Source organism: Notolepis coatsorum (assembly GCF_963971535.1).
Source record: "Notolepis coatsorum genome assembly, chromosome: 4".
In the NCBI taxonomy this organism is placed as follows: domain Eukaryota; kingdom Metazoa; phylum Chordata; class Actinopteri; order Aulopiformes; family Paralepididae; genus Notolepis; species Notolepis coatsorum.
The window spans coordinates 4,515,260-4,539,082 of record NC_140168.1 but is presented as its reverse complement, the minus strand read 5'-3'; the positions used below and the strand labels follow the sequence as shown (position 1 = coordinate 4,539,082).

The 23,823-nt window shown below is 42.5% G+C and overlaps 1 protein-coding gene across 1 annotated transcript in view; it reads right to left on the bottom strand.

Annotated features, from left to right (window-relative positions):
- LOC311227603 (uncharacterized protein) overlaps positions 1 to 23,823 on the bottom strand; it is an 83,248-nt gene that overhangs the window by 9,595 nt on the left and 49,830 nt on the right. The window contains exons 5-8 of the mRNA XM_084313325.1: positions 19,959 to 20,060; positions 3,534 to 3,620; positions 2,328 to 2,330; positions 567 to 639 (exon numbers count right to left, since the gene is read on the bottom strand). Of these exons, the coding sequence (XP_084169451.1) occupies positions 567 to 639; positions 2,328 to 2,330; positions 3,534 to 3,620; positions 19,959 to 20,060 (265 nt within the window). The remainder of the gene's footprint in view (positions 1 to 566; positions 640 to 2,327; positions 2,331 to 3,533; positions 3,621 to 19,958; positions 20,061 to 23,823) is intronic.

Below are 23,823 nucleotides of genomic sequence, written 5' to 3'. Positions count from 1 at the left end.
TTGGTCATTTGAGTACGTTTTCCAGGTTTTCCATGACTGGAAATCTAGTCTCCAGGTTTTCCAGGACAAGTATTAACCTTTTAACTGTAATTGGTCTGTTCTGCTTCACGTATCACACACCTTGTCATTGTATTTGGTTGTTTGTTTGATGTGTGTTTTAATTATTTCCCTTAGCTCTGTGATGTATGTATCGTCTGTATTTTTTTTTAAACAAAACTTTTATTTCAGTGTGTTCAAACCTCTGTAACTCTAATCACGTTAGCGCTCAGAGTGATTCCTCCTGTCGTGGAAGAAATGTTCAGAATAAGTGGTTCAAGAATAAATCGCAAATTACTTTGGGGTTATGCAATCGCCAGGCGTTTTATGCTAAATGTGCCGGATGCATAAGGGGTTGGTTAGAATAAAATAATATAAATAACTAAAGAGCCACTGGAAGCCAGTGTGGATCCAGGACCGCATGGTCGACTTGTGGCCAGAAGCTGCGGCCACCACTGATCTCCATGCATCATGGTGGATTCAAGGCCATCCCACCCCAACACCGGAGAACTGCACACGCGTGTGTTTACCGTATGTCCCCACGAGCAGGTGGCGGATGTGCTGGTGGCCGTGCAGCGCAGCGATGTGGAGGGGAGTGTAGCCCTGCAAGACCAGCAACACAGTGAAGGGACATAGATAGAATGCACTATATCAATAAAATATACATATATATATATATATATATATATATATATATACTAGGGATGCTCGATATTGGCTTTTTTACCGATACCGATATACCGATATTGTCCAACTCTTAATTTCCGATACCGATATCAACCGATACCGATATATGCAGGGCCCCCCCCCCCCCCCCAAAAAACTGAATAATTTCAGGTAATTAACATTACATATCTCTTGTTGTGGAATTAACACAACATTATGCATACTTTTGACAATAAATAAAATCAGAATTTGTTCTTACTTGCTTGCCTGGGTAAATAAAGGTTCTAGAAATGTAAAAAAAAAATATATATATTTTTTTTCTTTGAAAACCGATACCGATATTTTCCAATATCACATTTTAATGCCGATATCAGCCGATAATATCGGTAGGCCGATAATATCGGACATCCCTAATATATACTGTATATAAATTCTATATAAATGCACCATTTACCATTTACATAGAAAGAAAGTTGAAACAAAGTTGAAAAAAAAAAAAAAAAAAAAAACCTTAAAGTTGCTGTAAGTGGTGTTTTTCTTTCTTTGTTAAAATAAGTGGTCTACACGTTAAAATAATATCTCTAAATTCCATCAGCCATCGACTGATATCCCCCGTTCCCACTTTATCCAATCAGGAGAGAAAGATCAACGCTGCAAAAAAATGGTCTGACAAAAAATAAGTACGGTATAATAATAATCTACCAGTGCGGTAAGCAAATTTGTCTCGGCAAGATTTTCTTGAAATAAGTAGAAATATCTATAGGGTTCTTCTCTCTCCTGATTGGATAAAGTGGGAAGGGACACCAGAACATTTTACTGCAGAGTGGCGGGGGACAGGGAGAGACCCACGTTACTGACCAGACACTGACACCTGTGATGGCTGTTGGGAATGTAAAGAGCTACTAAACACTTGTTTTAACAAAGAAATTCCCACTTACAGCTCCTTTAAAACTGGCGACATTCTAAAAGGAAGTTCCCATGACAAAACAAAGAGCCCTCTTTGCGGGGCCGACACGCCGGCCGACACGCCCGCGGCGCTCTAAACACTCCTCCGTTTTGTTCACACTTAAAGGGTTATAAGGCCCGTCGGCGATGTTTGAACGTCACCTTTGACACTTCCACCATGTATGGAGTTCAGAGGGCGACCGTGGAAAAGTGTAGCAGAGGTGTAATGCTTACCCCCTGGAGTCATCCGCATCGAATCCACGCCAAGGAAAACACCAAAGGGAGAGAATATACAAATTAACAAAGGTTATGACAACACGCGGGTAATGGCAAAAAGACATAATTGCTTGGTAATTCCCCCCCCCCCCCCTCGAAAATTGCCCAGTCCTGGAGTTTGGCACGTCGTCGGTGCGGTGCGGACCACTGTTTTGGGGAAACAATTAAAAGTGACATGACATGATTTATTAGCGGTATTCTCCTGTGGTCCCCGCAAAACACGTGCTGCTGTAATACATTTGCACAGCTGGAAGCTTCGCCCCGAGAGTGTTTAGGAACATGACGTCGCCCAGACGCTCCTCCTCGTACCCCGTTACATCCCCAGGAGAATCTCACCAGCTTACATACCGGATTACTTCCTATACTCGTGAAGGCAGGCGGTGGCAGAAGAGAAGGGTACTCACGTGCTGCAAGAGAGGAAAGGAGAGGAATATTACATAAAGAGGAATGATCAAAGTCTTTCTAAGACCACTTAGAGCAAAATTTGATACCAATTTCACGACCATACTATAGCGACAAAAAAACAACACATAGCGACAATGAATTGGGCCGGCCGATTTAAATCCTCGTTCCATATATATTTTATCTATCCGTATATATTATATTTATCTATTTCTACCTTATTTTCTAGCACTCGCTTGTTCAAGTTCAAGTTTCAAGTTTCTTTAATAGTTGTCATACAGAAGTACAGAATACTTTTATACAAAATGCTTCTTACTGTTACGCGCCAGAGACTGTGCAAGACAAGATAAGTATGAAATAGAATAACATAGTATAGCATGTAAATTAGAAGTAAAAAAAAATGAGGTCACAGTGTATTATTATGTTTAAGTTAAGTATTGTGTGATTTTGTGTGAAGGGCGGACTAGCAAAGTAAGATTTTCATTGTATGGCAAACTGTCTGTTTAACTGTGTGCATATGACAATAAACAATCTTGAATCTTGAATCATACGAGCTCTCGCCAGACGCACAGAGCTCCCGGTAGCCTCGCGAAACACAACCACTTGAGTACAAAAACATTTCATATAGTTACTATATGAAATTTATTGTTGATTCATATATTTAATTGATTGTTAAATATAGTTTCCTCTCTGTGCGTTCAGTAGAAAGCTATCTGGCTGCACGTTAGCCTAGCTTAGCACAATGAATGGAAGCGGACATGACCGGTTAGCCTTTGGGAGAGGTGTTAGTTGGACAATGCCTAGGCTAACCGGTCATGTCCGCTTCCATTCATTGTGCTAAGCTAGGCTAACGTGCAGCCAGATAGATTACTACTGAACGCACAGAGAGGAAACTGGTATCTATCTTCTCGTCTCTCTCTGGAGAAGACGGTAAGCTAATTTCCCAAAATGTTGGCGTGTTCCTTTAACTCTGTATGTTTAGCTTAACTCTGTGCTATGTATCTACACTCGACGTGACTGTAAACGAGGGAAACCTCAGTTGCCTTTCGAGTTTAAATAAAGGTTTGAAATGAAATGAAATGAAAATATTATTTCATGAGAATTATCCAATTCCCCACGCAGACGACACCCTGATAAGTGGACCCTCTTCACAGTCCACACGGGAGGGGTGGCTGCTTTAACGCGGTCTTGCCAGACGGAGGACTCACTGATCTGGTGTTGACGTCCGCGCCGGCCTCGGCCACCAGGGTTGCCATGTCCTCCTTGCCGTGCTTGGCTGCCCAGTGCAGAGCTGTCTGGGGGGTACGAGCAGAGAGACGAGACAATACAAGGGACGGGTTACGCTTCGTCTCACAGACGCCTTTCAACACCTCAACATCAACAGTACAAGTACAGCACAACGAAAAGAACAGTTTGGCATCCAACCAGAGTGCAAATCGCTGCTGTCGGGACAAAACCTCATAACTCCATTTTTTGAATTTTTTTTTTATTATATAAATCAACTCCGTAGATCATCCTCCATATGTGTGTGTGGGTTTTACAAAGTTTAAACAATGGGAAAGCATTAAACCGATCATCTGTCTAAACCTCCTAACTCTATTCACCCTCAAATCTGTGTTAGTTTTTTTCATCTGCTGAAAAGTTGGGTTTTTGGAGTTATGAGGGTTTGTCCCGACAGCAGCGAAATGTGACAGTAAAGTGCAATAGTAATATACAATGTACAGGTGATTAAACTGGGTATACAATATACAAATTAGTACTACTGAGTAATAGTGCTAATCAGATGTATTGTACAGAGTTGTAGTATTAATATGTACAGTGATACAGGTATAAAGACACTATGGTAGTAAGTCATACTGGCCAGCAGCGTAACTAGTAAGAGTAGGTAAGGGATATACTAGTATCTACAGATATGTAAAAAGGATTATATTATGCAGGTATGTACAAATGTGGATAAATATATATATAGTAGGGATGCTCGATATTGGCTTTTTTACCGATACCGATATACCGATATTGTCCAACTCTTAATTTCCGATACCGATATATGCAGGGTCCCCCCCCCCCCCCCCCCCCCAAAAAACTGAATAATTTCAGGTAATTAACATTACATATCTCTTGTTGTTGTGGAATTAACACAACATTATGCATACTTTTGACAATAAATAAAATCAGAATTTGTTCTTACTTGCTTGCCTGGGTAAATAAAGGTTATAGAAATGTAAAAGATAATTAAATAAAATAAAAAATTTGAAAACCAATACCGATATTTTCCGATATCACATTTTAATGCCGATATCGGCCGATAATATCGGTAGGCCGATAATATCGGACATCCCTAATTTATATATGGCAAGAACAAATATATACATACGGTGTATATATGCAGCATTATTGTTCACGCAGAGTTATATGCAGGTGTACAAGTAGGTATATAGAAGGTTCAGTTCTTAGAAGAGACAGACAGCACAGGGTTAAGTACGTCTCCGCTGTGTGAAACACACGAGAATAACAACATGTGCTACTACGGCCTCGTATAACAAGTTTTAAAGTCGTGTAGCAACACGACCGGCCTCTCTCTCTCTCTCCGACGACCGCCGTGTTTATATTGTATTCTTCTCTGCCGCCGCCGCGGCGTCATTACAGCGCCGCCATTATCCTGCTAACAAGTCACCTCAGCCCAGTCAGAGCGGGTCGGGGGGGGTTCCGATTGGCCGAAGGCTGGGGGTGGTCCAGCTGTGCACAGGAGGGGATGGAGAGGCGGAGGGACGGGGAGAGAGAGAGAGAGAGAGAGAGAGAGAGAGAGAGAGAGAGGGAGAGAGAGAGGGTTTCCTGCCATCTAACGGAGCCTAATTACAAAACAACACGGCCCTGTGCCCACAGCAGGGGGGGGGGGGGGGGGGGGGGGGGGGCGGCCTCCTGTCACCGGGGGAAGATTGATGATGTTGGTGTGACCCAGAGAGGGAGACCCCACCCAGCTATCACCTCAGCACTGTCAGCACCCTTCAGTACACACACACACACACACACCTGGGAGATACATACATATGTCCACACACACACACACGCGCACGCACACACACACACACACACACACACACATTTGCGCACATACAAACAAGCACAAACAAAAGAACACGATATGCACATATTACGTCCACACACACGTACGCAAACACATAGATAGATAGATAGATAGATAGATAGATAGATAGATAGATAGATAGATAGATAGATAGATAGATAGATAGATAGATAGATAGATAGATAGATAGATAGATAGATAGATAGATAGATAGATAGATAGATAGATAGATAGATATACACATACACGGGCACTTACAAATGCATGCACACACACATAAACACACACAAACACACACACACACACACACACACACACACACACGGTCATGTCCACACACACACACACACACACACACACACACACACACACACACACACACACACACACAGTCATGTCCACACACACACACACACACACGCACGCACACACACACACACACACACAGTCATGTCCACACACACACACACACACACACACACACACAGTCATGTCCACACACACACACACACACACACACACACACACACACAGTCATGTCCACACACACACACACACACACACACACACACACACACACACACACAGTCATGTCCACACACACACACACACACACACACACACACACACACACACACACACACACACACACACACACACACACACACACACACACACACACACACACACACACACACACACACACACACACACACACACACACACACACACACACACACACACACACACACACACACACACACACACACACACACACACACACACACACACACACACACACACACACACACACACACACACACACACACACACACACACACACACACACACGTAAACCCTGAACAGTCCTATGCAAACCACATCCACCTGTCCGGCCGTCCGGCAGGGTGGCTGTGATCAGCCGTGATGCCCCTGGCAGGCAGGGTGTTCTTCTGGGTAATTACGGGCTATCAACCAACAGGTGAAAGCCGGGGAGCGTAGCTGCAGCATGTCACAGGCCTAGTCGTCGGCCACGACCACGACCACAGACTTACGACGTCCGGCTGAATGAAACACGAGCCTGGGATTAGGCACGGAGCGTCGCAGCAGGTGCCTGGTGTAGCGCTTCACCTGAAGCATTGGCGGCTCAAGCTGCACCTCGTTACCTCGTTAGCGTGTTGCTGTGTCACTGAGGGGGAAGTCCGGCGTGTTTTAACTACAAGTGAAGAGGAGAATATCCTGTTGTCTGTCTCTTCACACCTGTAGCACTGTTGTACATATTAATACTACAACTCTGTACGTACATCTGATTGGCACTATTACTCAGTAGTACACATTTATATATTTTATACCCAGTTTAATCACCTGTACATTGTATATTACTGTCGCACTTGTTCCATTGTCACTCTGGTTGGACGCCAAACTTCTTTTCGTTGTACTGTACTTGTGCCGCATCACGATGACAATACATTTGAATCTAATCTAATCTAATAAACATAGCATAACAGGACACTTTGGGGGCGACAAAGAACTGTAATATTCAGACTATAAGCCGCACCTTTTTTCCCCATTTTTCGACCCTGCGGCTTATATAACGGTGCGGCTTATAATGTGACTCGACGTGACCAAACCCCCGAAAATGTAAAAATCGAAATATTGCTTTTTTGACTGCATTGAAATGTTATTTATCTGTTCCCTTATTTGCTAAACTTAATACAACTTGTAAATGAGTTAATTCTTGTTATTTGTCCGACAGTATTGTGTCCCAATGCTAATTACATATTATGGTAAGTAAACATTAAGGGTGTGTTCACATCTGAAAGTCCGGACTTTCCGTGGATAGTCCGGACTTTCTGGTGGACCAAATGTGAAAATGATACATTGTTTAATTTTGGTCTGCGTTCACACTACCCTGTTTGGTGCGGATCTAATGGACTATAGCACTCACAAACGTAATCAGTTGCCGGCAGCGTAATGAGAGAGAAACTATTATGAGCACGGAGCTAGTCGACGAGAGAGAGAGAGAGAGAGAGAGAGAGAGAGAGAGAGGGAGAGAGAGAGAGAGAGAGAGAGACCTTTCCTTCCTGCGTAAGCTTTATCTGAGAGAATGTCCGCGAATGTCCTCCTCACGCAGGAGAAAGTTGGGGGGTCCGCGCGCGGCGCGAGTCTAGAGTAGAGAGAGAGAGAGAGGAAGAGAGAGACTGCGTCTAGAGAGGAGAGAGAGGGAGGGAGGAAGAGAGAGACTGTCCGCGTGCGGCGCCAGTCTAGAGAGGAGTAGGCTACTTTGCTTCCTGGATTAGGTACTATAGTTCGATTGAAACAAACCGAGTCCCAACTTTTCAAGAGGACCATGGTTCGGTTGTTTGGTCCTCATTATAGTTCGGTTTGCGTTCATACCTGTACAAACCAAACGGACTATCGATCTAAAGGGACCATGGTCCACTTAAAGGGACCATGGTCCACTTAAAGTGGACCAAACAGAGTAGGTGTGAACGCGCCCTAAAACACCTGCGGCTTATAGTCCAGTGCGGCTTATATATAGTGCGAAAATTACGGTAGTGATTTAACCGGCGTGCTTGGCGTTGCAGAGGCGGAGATGGTGAGTTTAAACGCCATGTCACCTCCGGCTGCTGCCCTGGAAACACCAGGGTCTCAGTCTCAGTCTGTGGCTGCGTTGTAGTCTCTCTGTGACCTTCAGCCAGTTCAAATAAACACTGAGAGAAGTAGAAGCAGCCGGTTTCTTTGTCCTTTCTTTTCATGATAAATTATAACTCTAAAGTTCAGGCAATTCATAATAAAAAAAAAAAAAAAAAAGTGCTTCTGGGGGCTGGGTCAGGCTAGCGTTACACCTTCCTTGGTTTTGAAATACAATCATTGTAGGCAGGCTGTTAAACCTCTGGACTTGGTCTATCATTCTGCCTTCAGATTTATTTATTACTGGTGACAGATATGATACCCACCACTGTGTCCTTTATGAAAAGGTTGGATGGTCTTCTCTCTGGTTGAAAGGCGAAACTATCATTGGTATTTGTTTATTTCTAAAGCCCTTATTGCTGGTAAACGTCCCTCTTAAAGTTTATTTTGTACATTTGTGGCAGCGTCACACAGCGTTTCAGTGTTTTTTCGCTCGGACGCACATATATTTCTTGAGACAATTTTGTGTTTTTTTTACGGAAAACTTTTTTGAAATGAAAACGAAATGAAAACGAAAAAAGATCGTTTCCGTCACCATGAATGAATGACTTTATTTAACAGATTGCAGAATGGGTACAATACAGTACGGCTCAATACACACAATTGTTAAGGGGATGCAGACCAGAGAAAGACGTTTGTCTTGTTTCCATCAGGAAGGCCTTACATCACAACACTGTTGGAATGGAAACTTGGAGCCTATTCCACACGTTGTTCAAATGGTCGGTTCTCAGGGTTCCTCCAGTTTCCTCTGAACTAGTAAAAAGACTGCTTTTTCCTTTGGACGCTTCCAACACCTGAAGGAATGTGACTCAACATGACTCTGAAGCTGAAGGTTCTTCCTTCTCTGGCTGCATTTAAAAGCATGATCTCCGACGACCACCACCGTGTGTCGACTTGTAACCGTCTTAGCTGATTTCTTATTGTTTATTCTTATTTCTTATTGTTGTGCCCGTATGTATGAAACCGCTGATAACCCTTCTGAGTTCTGTGCGCTCGTTCGTCGTCGCTGTAAACGAGGGCGACCTCGGTGTCTTACGAGTCGAAATGAAACGAAATAGTCCGTTTTTCCCGGGAACTCCTATCTCTTAAAAGTGTGTATCTGACTTGTCTGAAAGATACAGAGAGGGAGGGGGGGGGGGGGGGACACACACTGCTACAGGAGGGTCCAGGAAGAGCCGTCTGGGAGACAGATTGTGATAGATGCAGTCTGCCCCCCCCCCCCCCCCCCCGTCTCCTCCTAAAGACAGATTGGCCGACGGGCTTTTTGACAGGCGGCTCGCCGGGCCCCCCCCCCGCCGGGCCAGGGGTGACGGACGAGGCCGAACAGGATGCGCCGCCTTCCCTCCCCGCGACTCTCGTCTCTGTCCCATCCCACCGGGGTGTCCCCCCCTGCCGCACCCCCCTGCCGCACCCCCCGCCCGCCCGTCCAACGCCCCGGTCCCTGGTCCCGTTCCCCTGTGAAGGAAGCGGCGGTTGAATGGGTGAGGGGCGATACAACCGGAGACACACAATGGGACACGCGACACCTTCCTGGACACGGAGGAAGACGGGGGGACGAGTGATGGGAGGATGATGAGGAGGATGATGATGTTACTTACAAACTGGAGGAAGGAAGGGAGGGAGGAAGGCCGTCACAGCGGGAGCGTCGGGGGCGACGTCAGGAGGAGGACAGGAGGAGGAGACATTAACATCATAGAAGTAGAACACATAGAAGAATGGCCTTTTCCCTTTCTTATTTTAACATGGTTATTCTTATTGTTTCCGTTTCCATCATTTGATGATTCAAAACGAAACGGTATACAGTTTAACTTTTTTACTGTGTGAAGCATAATCTCAGGAGGCTCATACAGAACCAGGCATTTCACTGTAATGTACACGTACTTTATGTGTGACAAATATGCATGCATGTTAGGCAGGGACTATGGATGAAAACGCCCTCATTAGCTAACTTTGGCACATTTACATTGATGTGGAAACTGAAAGTGCTTTGTCCCGCTGGGTAATAAATAAACTTAAACTTAAATAAAACAAAACGTGAAACTTGAAACTATTGTTTCTTTTCCCATTATTTGATGATACAAAACAAAACAGTATACAAAACAAGAGAAAACATGTCTATGTATATATATATACAGTACATACATACACACACATAATATATATACACACATATATGGACTGTGGCTTGTGATTGGACGAGAAAAGAAAAGAGGGCAGGGTTTGAGAGAGGCAATGTTTGTACTAAATTAGTAGGAAATAAACACAGTTATAACTTTGAATTGGGTGCATACATATACTGTACATAACCAAAAATGTAACTTGTCTGAACATTTATGACTTATGCAGTGATGTAGTCCTCAGAAAAGTAAACAACTATCTTTTTTGCGCAAAGAAACCGTACCTTTATGTGTCTGCATTTATTGTCGTTTTTTCCATGGACACAGTGACTAAACAAAGTTGCTTTTTTTTACCAACTCGTTTTTGGTTCTTATTTATAAAAGAGACAACAGGAACAATAATATAATATTGTTTATTCAATGTGTTAAGGTAAATAATACAAGCATAGGAAGGAAGTTAGTTTACTTTGGGCAGAGATGTCAGACAGTGGAACATCGTTAGACTCGTGGGAGAATAGTCCTCGTCTCGTTATTCTAGCGTGAGACTCTAGGAAAGATCCCTTTAGCCATTCTAATGCTCTGGATTAACACTCTACTTGCGAAAAGTGGGTGTAAAGTGATGTATGTACAACTTTAGTTCCTGTATTAGAACAGCTATGCGAGCTTAGCTTGACAGGATCAAAGTTTTCCTGCAACCTAATGATAAACTAACAATTAAGAGCCCCCCCCCCCCCACATGAATTCAAGAACGCCATGAGTAATCCCTTCATTCCTGGTAAGTCCTCACTTTAATAGCGTCTATCTGGAGTCTGGTAGACCGGCGTGACGATAGAAAAACAGAGTTAAAGGTGATGTGAGTGGTATTTTAAGTAAAAGTTAAATAACCTACCAGTGTAGTAAGTAAATTTGACTTGGCAAGATTTCACGAAATAAGTAGAAATATCTAGGGTTCTCTCTCCTGATTGGATCAAGTGGGAAGGGATACCAGGAAATGTATTTTGTGTTTACTGCAGAGCGGAGGGACTGGGAGACTCATGTTACTGACCAGACACTCTATATCAGTGATGGCTGTTTACTGCAGACTGGAGGGACTGGGAGACCCATGTTACTGACCAGACCCTCTATATCAGTGATGGCTGTTTACTGCAGAGTGGAGGGACTGGGAGACCCATGTTACTGACCAGACACTCTATATCAGTGATGGCTGTTTACTGCAGAGTGGAGGGACTGGGAGACCCATGTTACTGACCAGACACTCTATATCAGTGATGGCTGTTTACTGCAGAGTGGAGGGACTGAGAGACTCATGTTACTGACCAGACACTCTATATATCAGTGATGGCTGTCGGAATGTAGAGCTATTCAACACTTATTTTGATGATGAAAATACCACCTACGGCACCTTTAATAGATAAATAACACTTACGGCAGCTTTAATAAGAACACGGCGACTCAGCAGTGGACCTCGGCGTTTCCCCGCCCAAACGAACGCGACGAGATCCCGAAGAGAAAAAAATACCCGACTTTTAACGCTAAATTTAAAAGCCGCCCTGCGATCTCCCGCGACTCGTATCGCCACTATAGGTGAGGCCTGCTCTGTACGCCGACCTCTCCGGCGGGACGCCCTCCAGTCCGGCCCCCCCCCCTGACCGAGGACAGGCCGGGGGCTATAAGGGGGACATCAAAGGCGCCCGAGGAGGGGGCTTAGCACCTACCCAGGACGCAACCAACATTGTTCTACAATTAATCCAGGCCTGCTCTATTACTTTCAGATTATCTTTAAGTGGTTGAAGTCTTTGTGGTGCATTAAGAGTCTCTCCTTAATCCCCCCCCCCCCCCCCCCCCCCCCCCCAGACCCATTTCTCTACACTTCAATGACGGCTGCGCTATCTTGTCCGGGTGTGGGGGGGGGATTAGGAGGGGACGGGGGGACTGCTTAGATGGTGGTCCTGCCGCCCAACGGGACGGTGTGAGAACTCTGACACAAGGGGAGGCACAACAAACATGATCTCAAATCTCTTGAGCGCACAGGGGGACAAATAAAGGGATTTGGGTTGTCAGGGGGGGGGGGGGGGGCTAAAAAGCTATCTTTCATAATCCTTTTGATGGTGGACCTTTGAAATGCATGATGTTTTCTCTGGGTTTCTCAGAATACAATTAAAGGGGTGAATCTCAATATTCATACAAGTGGGACGTGTGGGGGGGGGGGGCATTTGGGAGGACGTTTTTTTTATATAACAGACGACCGATTGATTCTTTTTTTCTTTTTACCATAAAACAGGAATCCCGTTTGGCAATAGGGTACGTTTTCACCGCGAATAAACTTGGGTAGAGTTGCACCACGAACGTCTTCGAGGATCCCAAGAGGCGAGGCGTTAAGACGCGGACATTACCCCTAAAAAGGAACGTCCGTTTTTTCAAATGTCAGATCGTGTTTCTCATTGTTACGACATGTGATCGTAGCGTCAGATGAGCGGCCAGTACATGTGATTACATGTGATAATGTTGTGTGAAAAAGCTTTTCTTTCCCGTCTTGGCTGTGAGACTTACAGTACACATGTGAGATCGTGTAAGAACACGTAAAAACCGATGCATATCTTTTCAAGAAAAAGGTAAAAATCTGGCTCTTGTTGCAGTATAGCATATTGTATTTTATCTCGGGTAGCTATATTTATTTGATTTATGCAATGCAAATTGTTTGGTTCTTAACACATTGAGTGCCAACGACGACTTTAGTCGTCTTAATGACGAGTTTTCTCGTCTTTTTCTCGTTTTTGCTTTTGATAGCAATCCATAAATTTTTCATCCATCCAGCCTGACGTTATCATTGGGAATGGCTCTGAGCTCGAAAAGGGCAAATACCGCCGCCTATCGTCTCCCGGATGGTATTGCACATCACCTTCGTTTTTAATAAAAAAAAAAGAAAAACGTTTTTTTTATAAAAAATTTATAATTTGAATGTTGATTTAGAATTCTAATGCCAACGTAACGAACGAAGGTTCGAAGGTTCGAACGTTTGGGCTCAGCCCTAGAGGGTAGACGCACCCCAGCCAATCAGATAATTTCTAGTTTCGATCAGTGCTCCATGGAGCGTGTATATTTTCGCTAACGGAGTTGCACTTCCGCGTTCGGTTTGCGCAATCTGATTGGCCACTGACGTTTTTCTCAGCGCCAATCGCGTTACTCCTAACAAACTGGTTAAGCTTGGCGACTCTTTCGAAGTCGCTCTCTTTCGAAGTTGGTTAAGGTTAGGGTTAAGGTTAGGGTTAGTTGGTTAAGGTTAGGGTAACAGCCTGCTGGCGCGACTGTTAGGAGTAACGCGATTGGCGCTGAAAAAAACGTCAGTGGCCAATCAGATCGCGCAAACCGAACGCGGAAGTGCAACTCCGTTAGGGAAAATATACAAGCCTCCAGGGATGCAGTTTTTGTATTCAATACAAAATATATATCATACTTTATGTATTCAATACTAATATCATACTTTATGTATTCAATACTAAATATATATCATACTTCATGCATTCAATACTAAAGATATATCATACTTTATGTATTCAATACTAAAGATTAGGGATGTCCGATTTTATCGGCCTACCGATATTATCGGCCGATATCGGCATTAAAATGTGATATCGGAAAATATCGGTATCGGTTTAAAAAAAATATATATATATATTTTTTTTTTACATTTCTATAACCTTTATTTACCCAGGCAAGCAAGTAAGAACAAATTCTGATTTTATTTATTGTCAAAAGTATGCATAATGTTGTGTTAATTCCACAACAAGAGATATGTAATCTTAATTACCTGCAATTATTACATTTTTTGGGGGGGGGGAAACCCTGCATATATCGGTATCGGTTGATATCGGTATTGGAAATTAAGAGTTGGACAATATCGGTATATCGGTATCGGTAAAAAAGCCAATATCGAGCATCCCTACTAAAGATATATCATACTTTATGTATTCAATACTAAAGATATATCATACTTTATTTGGACTTTTCAGGGGTTTGTTTACCCCCCCCCAAAAAAACGACCTGGTAGAGCTTTAAGAATAGAAAGTCAACATGATGACAGACGTTGACTAGTGACAGGATCAGTTTTTTTTTTTATTTCACTTACCCCCTGAAGAGGACGAGGTGATCAGAGACAGGAGCGACATGTTGAAATGAGAAGCATGGAAGGTTTGAAGTCAGTCAACCATGTGATTATAGTAGCCTCTATTCATCACAACATGATAATATCTATGTTCTTACAAACATGCAACACGTTTTCATACAATCTCCAATCTATGTCCTTTTCGGACTACCTGACTCTTAACACTTTCAGTGCCAACGACGGGAAATCTCGCTAGTTCATGCCAACCGTTGAGTGCCAACGCCAATCGTTATTTTCTTTTATTATCGATTTCCATTCCATACATTTTTCATCAAAATATAGCCTCACGTTACCAGTGGGGATCTGTCTGAGCTCGAACAGGGAAAATACCGCCCCCTATCGTCTCTCCGGATGGTACTGCACCCCATTGGATTGGATTGAATGAAACGCATGGGGAAAAAAGAGTCCGGATTCCACATTTTACTTGTCAGGCAAGTAACCGGAGACGATCCCAGTCATTGCCCACCATCAGAACAGCGTGGAATATGTCTTTCGACCACCCAGCGTTGGATCAATAAACGCGATCGATATTTGGAATGGCGATCAGGAATTGGAATAATCTTTTTGGAGAACATCTGATCTGAGGTAAGGAATCTATTTGACCAGTATTGGGATAATCAGAGCTGTTTTCACCTATATATCAACGTGTCCCATATGTGTGTGTGTGGCTGTGAGTGTGTGTAGCTGATCAGGAAATAAGATAATGGATTTTTCAGCCCGCTTCTATAGCGTGCATAAGTACACATATACTATCGATTATCTAGCGTTTATTTGAAAACGATTCATAAATAGGCAGAAAAATGACAACGTGTTTTGTGTATTACAGTAAAGCGCGATTCCTGCAGAATCTTTTTTTTTTCTGAAAGTTTCAAAAAACGAGCGTTTTTCAAAATGGTATAAAACGGAAATCAACCGATTAAAAAACAATCAGTTTCGACAATGTTGACTGCAAATAAGTCATTGATAAGCGACGGTCGTATTAGACACATAGCCATAATTTAAGATATAGTTTATGCGTTCACAAATGTGAGAGCTCTGTCATTGAATAGAGCGGTGGCACGCAACGGGGTATATAGGACTGGCACGGCTGGCACGGAAAGTGTTAATAATAAACACTGTTAACACTTTGAGTGCCAACGACAAGATTTCTCGTCCTAACTCGCCATGCATTGGGTGCCAATGACGAGTTTTCTCGTTATTTAATCGTTATTTCTTTTATTAGCGATATCCATTCATTTTTCATCCGTCCAGCCTGACGTTATCATTGGGAATGGCTCTGAGCTCGAAAAGGGCAAATACCGCCGCCTATCGTCTCCCGGATGGTAATGCACATCATTGGATTGGATTGAGTGGCCATGTGCATCAGAGAAAAACTCCGGTCCAGGGTTTCCCCATCTCTGGCAAGCAGTGTCTGTTACCACATTCACTGGGGAGGCTCGGAGCAGCTTTCGATTATGTGTTTCGGACTATAACGTTGGATCAATAAATGCGATCAATATTTGGAATGGCGATCAGGAATTGGATTAATCTTTTTGCAGAACATCTGATGTGAGGTAAGGACTCTATTTTACCAGTATTGGGTTAATCAGATGTTTTTTTCATAGCGATCACAACGTGTCTGTGTGTGTGTGTGCGTGTATGACGTTAGCGCTGACCAGGTCATGGATAATAGATTTTTCAGCCCGCTTCTCTAGCGTGCATAAGTACACATATACTATCGATAATCTAGCGTTTATTTGAAAACTATTAATAAATCAGCAGAAAAATGACAAAGTGTTTTGTGTATTCCACTAAAGGGCTATTATCGCGGAATTTCTCTGAAATTACTAGAACTCTCCGAAACTATACTCATATTCAAAATGGTATAAAACGGAAGTGTACCAATGAAAAAACAATCCGTTTCGTACATGTTGACTGCAAGCAAGTCATTGATAAGCGAGGGGTGTTTTAGACCCATAGCCATCATTTAAGATATAGTTTAAGCGTTCGCAAATATCCCTGACCTCCCATTGACTAAAGCGCTGGCACTCAAGGGGTTATCTGGGCAAAGGGGCGTGGCACCCAATGTGTTAAGACTGTCTGACTCTTAATAATAAACACTGTTAGGACTGTCTGACTCTTAATAATAAACACTGTTAGGACTGTCTGACTCTTAAAGGAAAACTCCAACATTTTGGGAAATTTGCTTATTTGCCATCTACCCTGGAGTTAGACAAGAAGATACATACCTTTTTTCTTCTCTGTGCATGCAGTAGGAGTAGGAAGACACGCACCGTTAGCCTAGCTTAGCGTCAGTCACTGGAAGTAGGTTCCTCCATTAGCCTAGTTCCCAACGTCTTCCTACTCCTACTGCATGCACAGAGAAGAAAAAGGTATGTATCTTCTTGTCTAACTCCAGGGTAGATGGCAAATAAGCTAATTTCCCAAAATGTTGGAGTTTTCCTTTAATAATAAACACTGTTAGGACTGTCTGACACTTAATAATAAACACTGTTAGGATTATCTGACTCTTAATACTAAACACTGTTAGGACTATCTGACACTTAATAATAAACACTGTTAGGATTATCTGACTCTTAATAATAAACACTGTTAGGATTATCTGACACTTAATAATAAACACTGTTAGGATTATCTAACTGTTAATAATAAACACTGTTAGGACTCTTAATAATAAACACTGTTAGGACTATCTGACACTTAATAATAAACACTGTTAGGTAGAGCTGCCGCGGTATTGCTGTTTTCCTTACCGCACAAATTTGCGAAATATTTCCTACCGCTGCGGTAATAACCGCACACACACACACAAAAAAAAAAAAGTTTGAATGCATTTTTTTTGTAGTCTACTCTTTATAGCATATAGCCTGCCTCTAGTCTAAATGTCTATCTTTAGAGGATGACTTTGCAGCATGAATATTGTTTGGGATTCGGCAAGCACGCATTCGTTAAAAGTGAAACACGGATTCGAAGTATCCCCTCTGTGTCGCGGGCAGGTTACCCCCCGACCCTTTCTTCTTCTTATTATTATTATAACGTTACTACTTATGATTACAAAGGCATTCGTTTTGTGGCATTACGTTATATAGTTACACGTTCGTATTTACCGGACCATAGCAAGGCACAAGCGTTACTTAATTCATATCTCAGTTCCTTTCTTTGCTCAGAGCGTGCAGAGTTGTACCCATTCTGCGGTCTGTTAATAAAGTTTTCAATCAGACAAGTGTATAGAACGAAGGGCTTTTATTATAACATTTCGTTGCAGTAAAATCATTATGCCTCGTTCCCTGAGGAGCGACGGTACGTCGGTAATCCACTCCGGTCTCCGGTGGGAGCTAACGTATATTAGCCGTGTTGTGACTGAGCTCTGATCAATGGCTGAGATTCAGGAAGTAAAAGCACTGCAAGACGATCCAACGTGTGAAGCGTCTCTCTTCTGACCAATCAGTGGTCTGCAATGTTTCACATGACTTTTCTGGTACCCAATAGGGTCGCTTGGAACCTCGATAGAGGAGTAGGGTATATCTGCAGAGCCGCAAGCCCAACGAGAGAAGGGTATTTTATTATTATAAAAAAAAAAAACAGCAGTGACGCGGTATTCAGCCTACTCTTGCGGTGGGCGTGATGTAACAGCGATACCGCGGTAATGCGGTAATCGCGGCAGCTCTACTGTTAGGACTATCTGACTCTTAATAATAAACACTGTTAGGACTATCTGACTCTTAATAATAAACACTGTTAGGACTATCTGACTCTTAATAATAAACACTGTTAGGACCAGGGGCGTCGTTCTGGTATGGCAAGGTATGGCACTCGCCATACGTTGGCAATTTTTTTTTTTTAATTAATATATATATTTTTTTTATTACAATTTTTTATGTTGATTTAGAATTCAAATGTCAACATTATGAACGAAGCTTCGAACTATTCGGTACAGCGCTAGCATGTTTTGATATTGTCAATTATCTCACTTTTACTAGGTGACTTTTACTATAGGTGACTAACTCAAATATGCCACAAAAAAAAAGGAAAATGGACATAGACGTTTTTTAATCAAAGGGCAGCAGAGACAAGTGATACAGGGACACAGGTAAGGTCTTACAATGGCTTAGTGATTATAACAGTGCAGTTCAGCATTCAGTAAATCATACTTTTTTTAAATTGCCATACCTTGGCTTTTACTGAAACGACACCACTGGTTAGGACTATCTGACTCTTGATAATAAACACTGCACGGACTGTACAGTGTGTTTCTACTGTTTGGACCATGTATACCGTCATCACTATTACTACTGTCTGATTGAATCCTGCCACTCACTACTGTTCACTACTATTACTGTTATTATCACTATTATCATTAATAGCATGATGTACTTTGCACTTTGTTCTATTATTATTATTATACCTATCCTACCTGTACCCCCCCCCATGCTGCTATGACACTTGAATTTCTCCAAGGGGATTAATAAAAGAACACTTGGCTTGACTTACAAACATGCAACACGTTTCATACAATCGCCAACCAATCCAAACGCTTGGTATTAAATACTCACTGAGGTGAAGTCCTGGTGTGGCGCGATGATAAAAACAGAAAGAAAGAGAGAAACCAATGATAGTTACACTGGTACAGATCTCACTCCAACAACAGGTAAACAAAGAACGGGTCTATGGCTTTGTTATGATGACTTCACACTAGAACTGGAGAGGAACAGACCTTGGACCTCTCATATCTCCTGGCCCTTCGGCTGAGTTTAACAGACACTGTCGCCGCCCTGGTGTCTGAGCTCAGTACACTAGTTCAGTGGTTCCCAAAGTCGGGGTCGCGACCCAAAGGTGGGGCGCGAGCAGCCACGGGAGGGCCGCGAGATGATTTCCAATTTTTTTTTCTTTTTTTTCGGGCCACTGAACTTAGAAGCAGGCCAGAGGACAGTGTTTCTAGTTGTATTCTAAAATTCTATTCTATTGTATTCTAAAATGTGACTATATGGTTTTATATTAACTTAATAAATAAAAAAATATGAAAAATCGACTTATTTCAACGAACATTTCAAACTAAATAACAGATTATGCACATAAAACGCTGAAAACAACCGAAGCAACAATAGTATTTGAATGAGGCTATTATTATTATTATTATTATCATTATTATTTTGCAACAAGTTAGCCCTCTCATAAATAGCACATATAAATGAATAACTAACTTGAACTAACTTAATAGGATTGAAGTGATATTTGGCTTAAAAAATCGATCGCCTGGCAAAAAAAAAAGGAAAAAGAAAAGCCTGACGATGTGCATTGGGCCGCGGCTCTCTGACGCCTTATTTTCTGGGTCCCGGCCTGAAAAGTTTGGGAACCCCTGTACTAGGTGATCATATTAACTAGTCAAGGCTAGAATATGTATTTGAACACAGATCTATATGACAAGATAATATTTCTATTACAGTATCATCTTGTCTGACGGTGAGCGCATTCACTGTAATGTCGCCACGTTCCTTTAAAAACCCAGTATGATAAAACTGGTGTTAAAATTTTTCAAATAATACTACCATGCCGGCAGGCGGCCAGTCAGCGGTACCTTCTTGTTGGCCAGAGAGGAGTCCTGTCTGAGCAGCAGGCAGAGGTCAGTGACACGGGCACAGGCTGCAGAGTAGATCCACTCCTTCTCTATGGGGTCCAGCTAGCAGGGAGGGAGGGAGGGAGGGAGAGGCCTCAGTATTCTCACAGTCACACACACACACACACACACACTGGTTCACCCACAAACTCACGCATGCCGACGTTATGTAGTACACACTGTACACTGTAGGGCTGTCCCCGACTAAGGATTTGGATGGTCGACTAGGATTGGCCAAAATTTGCCGTTAGTCGACTATTGGTCGACAAAAAAAGAAAAATAATAAAAAAGTATAATATTTGTAATAAAAAAATAAATAAAAAATTATCATTCCATTTGGGCTGTGGGGGGTGCTTAATGTCTGAAGGAGTCGACTGAAGGCTTCTTGTCCTCTGCAAAAGCATGCAATTGGTCCACTGATGGATACATCTTGATATTTGTCTAGTCTAGTGTGTTCATTAGATGGGTGAAATCCTCTTTCAGTGCCTCTGTGCCTGTTTTCGTAGGCAGTAAGCCTCTGGTATGCGTGCCATTAGCGTTAGCCACGCTTCTAGGCCTCTTTTCTTTTGTAAAGAATGATAAAAAAAAATTATACAACGGCATGCAAATTTCTCTATTCTGATTGGCTGAAACAGTCCATTTACACGTATGTATCCTTCATAATCCACGCTCCTGGTCCCAGGACCCGCCCACCACCGAATCACATCACTCCGCCGGATCACTCCGTCGGAAAAAACAAGATGGCGGACAATAATCTTTAACAAATGGATATGTTGATAGCGTCATAACGACTAAATATAAAGCGATTCTGTCAAGGGGAACGTGTTAGTATTTTAAACAATGTTGGATGATGTAATTGATGGGTCTTGACTCAATCTAGAACAAAAGAAAAATCGCGGATTGATTGATAGATTAATTGATTGATTTAAATTTCTTCCTTCCTACTTTCCGACTGCAGCGTTCTCTCTCACACTGTCCGACGCTGGCGGATTGATTGATAGATTAATTGATTGATTTAAATTTCTTCCTTCCTACTTTCTTGCAGCGTTCTCTCTCACACTGTCCGACGCTGGCGTACCCACAAACACACACACACACATACACACACACACACACACACACACACACACACACATACACACACGCACACACACACTGTGACACACACACACACACACACGCACACACACACACACACACTCCTGTCTGCAACAGCGGGGGAGTCAGACTGAGAGAGAAGCAGCGCTGTTTTAAGTGAGCATGGTCTATTGAATTGATTGATTGATTGATTGCTAATTTTATTACTGTACCCCTGGTTTCCAACTGGTTAAGTTTAGGCTAAAAGAAATAAATAAAAAAATAGGGCGAAGAAAACGTTTTTTTCCTATAGGGCAAAGAAAACGTTTTAATAAATTTTCAATCAATCATTCCAATAATACACAGTTGGATGTGTTAGTTGGTTGGATGCACTTCAAGCTGCTTCCACATGAGGCAACTTCTCTCAATCATTCCAATAATACACAGTTGGATGTGTTAGTTTGGTTGGATGCACTTCAAGCTGCTTCCACATGGAGTTGTGGGAACTACTTTTTCTGGCGGATGGTTTTTTCAATAAATCTTCGATTAATGTGTGTTTATTGTATAGAAATAAGGTTGGATGAATCTGGCAGTTGTATAAAAGCTTTACACCACGTGCAGTCGTGATTTGTGACCAATAAACCATGCCTAGGGGGGTCTAACGACCCTCGGCTGCGCCTCGGGCCTAACAACCACCCCTAGGCATGGTTTATTGGTCACAAACCACTCCTGCGTGTGATGTAATGCTTAAATAATATATATATATTTTTTATTATATTCGACTAAGAGGTTGGCCAGTCGACTACGGCTCCTTTCGACCGATTAGTCGACTAATCGATTAATAGGGGTCAGCCCTAGTACACTGTGGGTTAAAGGCCCTGTGATCATAAATCACTAAAGCAAATTGAATGTGTATATGCTTCATGTTTTGATTTGTGACTACTGTCTTTATTAACACTTTGGCTGCCATGGGTTAAATTCATTATCAACCGTAGGTTGCCGGCTCTATTTGTCTATAGAGAAAGTCCCCTTCTTTGCAGGGCTATAACCTTTTAAATTCTATTGCTACATTGCCATTATTAGGGCCCATTCAAAGTCCTATATGTATTGTTCATTGTGTAGCAACGTTAAACTTTTTCATTCACATATTCATAGTAAAGTATGGTCTAATGTATAAGTATGTTTTCATCTCTTTCTGCAGCTTTCTCCAGAACGTGATCTATAGCCCCAAATACATTATATTGATGATGCAATACAGTTTTATGGCAATCAGCGCGATATAAAAAATTCCAACTAGACGTACTTCTAGAAGTTACTACACGTCATCTGATGTTGACCGGATGGGCTAGGGGGCGTTTATAATTCCGTGGGCAGCGTTATACCAATCATCTAATGTGGGTCAAATGTTGATAATAGCAGTTAGTATCGAAGACGGTAACTTTACACGCTAAAACTCACCCCAGTCTCCGCGCGCCGTTGGGCGATCATCGTAGAGTAGACATTTTATCATTATGGGATGTAGATTTACCCGGTCCATCTCCAGCTTGTATAATGGTATATACGTCCAAATCATGTTGTTTATCGAGTTATTGGCAATCGATCGCTATGTAGTGTGTCAAGATGGAGTCGCGGGAGCTATAGAGAGTGGCCGGAAGTAATACGGCCGACCAGCACAATCTCCGTAGCACTTCCTGTTAAGCGATTGCGCCGATCGGCCACCAGATGGCGCTCCTGAACCGCCAGAGAGCTCAGTGGGTCCTCCTGGTGGATCTCAGGCCAGCGGAGGGGGAATATGATCCCAGATTTTTGAAATATTGATATTAAAGACGCTGTAAGGCGTCTTCGGCAACTTGAGCATGGCCGGGAATGACGTGTTTAGGCGTTTTCCGGCAGCCAAAGTGTTAATGGGAATATGGCTGGTTTGAGCTACAGATGTGTATCAGTGATGGTCAAACCGTAAACATGGAGGCCTATTGGGATGTTGGATCCTAATGTGGACAACTGTGTGATTTGATGTGCTATGGCTTGACTTTGTCTGTTTTACTGCTGTCTATCTTATACTTATTTTATGTCTGCACTTTTTTGCTAATTTTTGCTCATTTTATGCCAATTTTGTTATGTCTGTATTTTGTGCTGCTGTGAAGCACTTTGAGCTGCAATTCTTGTATGAAAGGTGCCATACAAATAAAGTGTATTATTATTATTAGTATTATTATACAAACACGCACACACACTAACACACACATGGGTGCAAATGCACACACACACGTACATTACAAATGCAAATGCACGTACATGCACACACGCTCATACACACACACACACACACACACACACACACACACATACACACACACACACACACACACACACACACACACAATTATGCACATCCTGTTCTGCGCTCTTTTGATATCGCTACGGCAACAGCCTGCTGTGACCCATATCCCTGAGTCTCACAGCCAATCAGAAGCTACTGGTATTCAATGGGCTTTTGTCCAGTAGTTCCATCGCCGTGTGGTTTTCCCGGACGCTGGCTGGGATTCACTGGGAGCAGCTATGTGTGGAATTTTAACATCGATGTAATAATTTAATAACGTTGACAAGTTGGTATAATTACTTGATAACCATGTGAACTTCACCGCAGAGTTCGGTCGTGTCCCTGTGTGTCTGCTGGTACGATTTGATGGGAATCTTTATGGGAAATGTTATAATGTAATTTTATGAAACATTACCGTTTAGAATATTG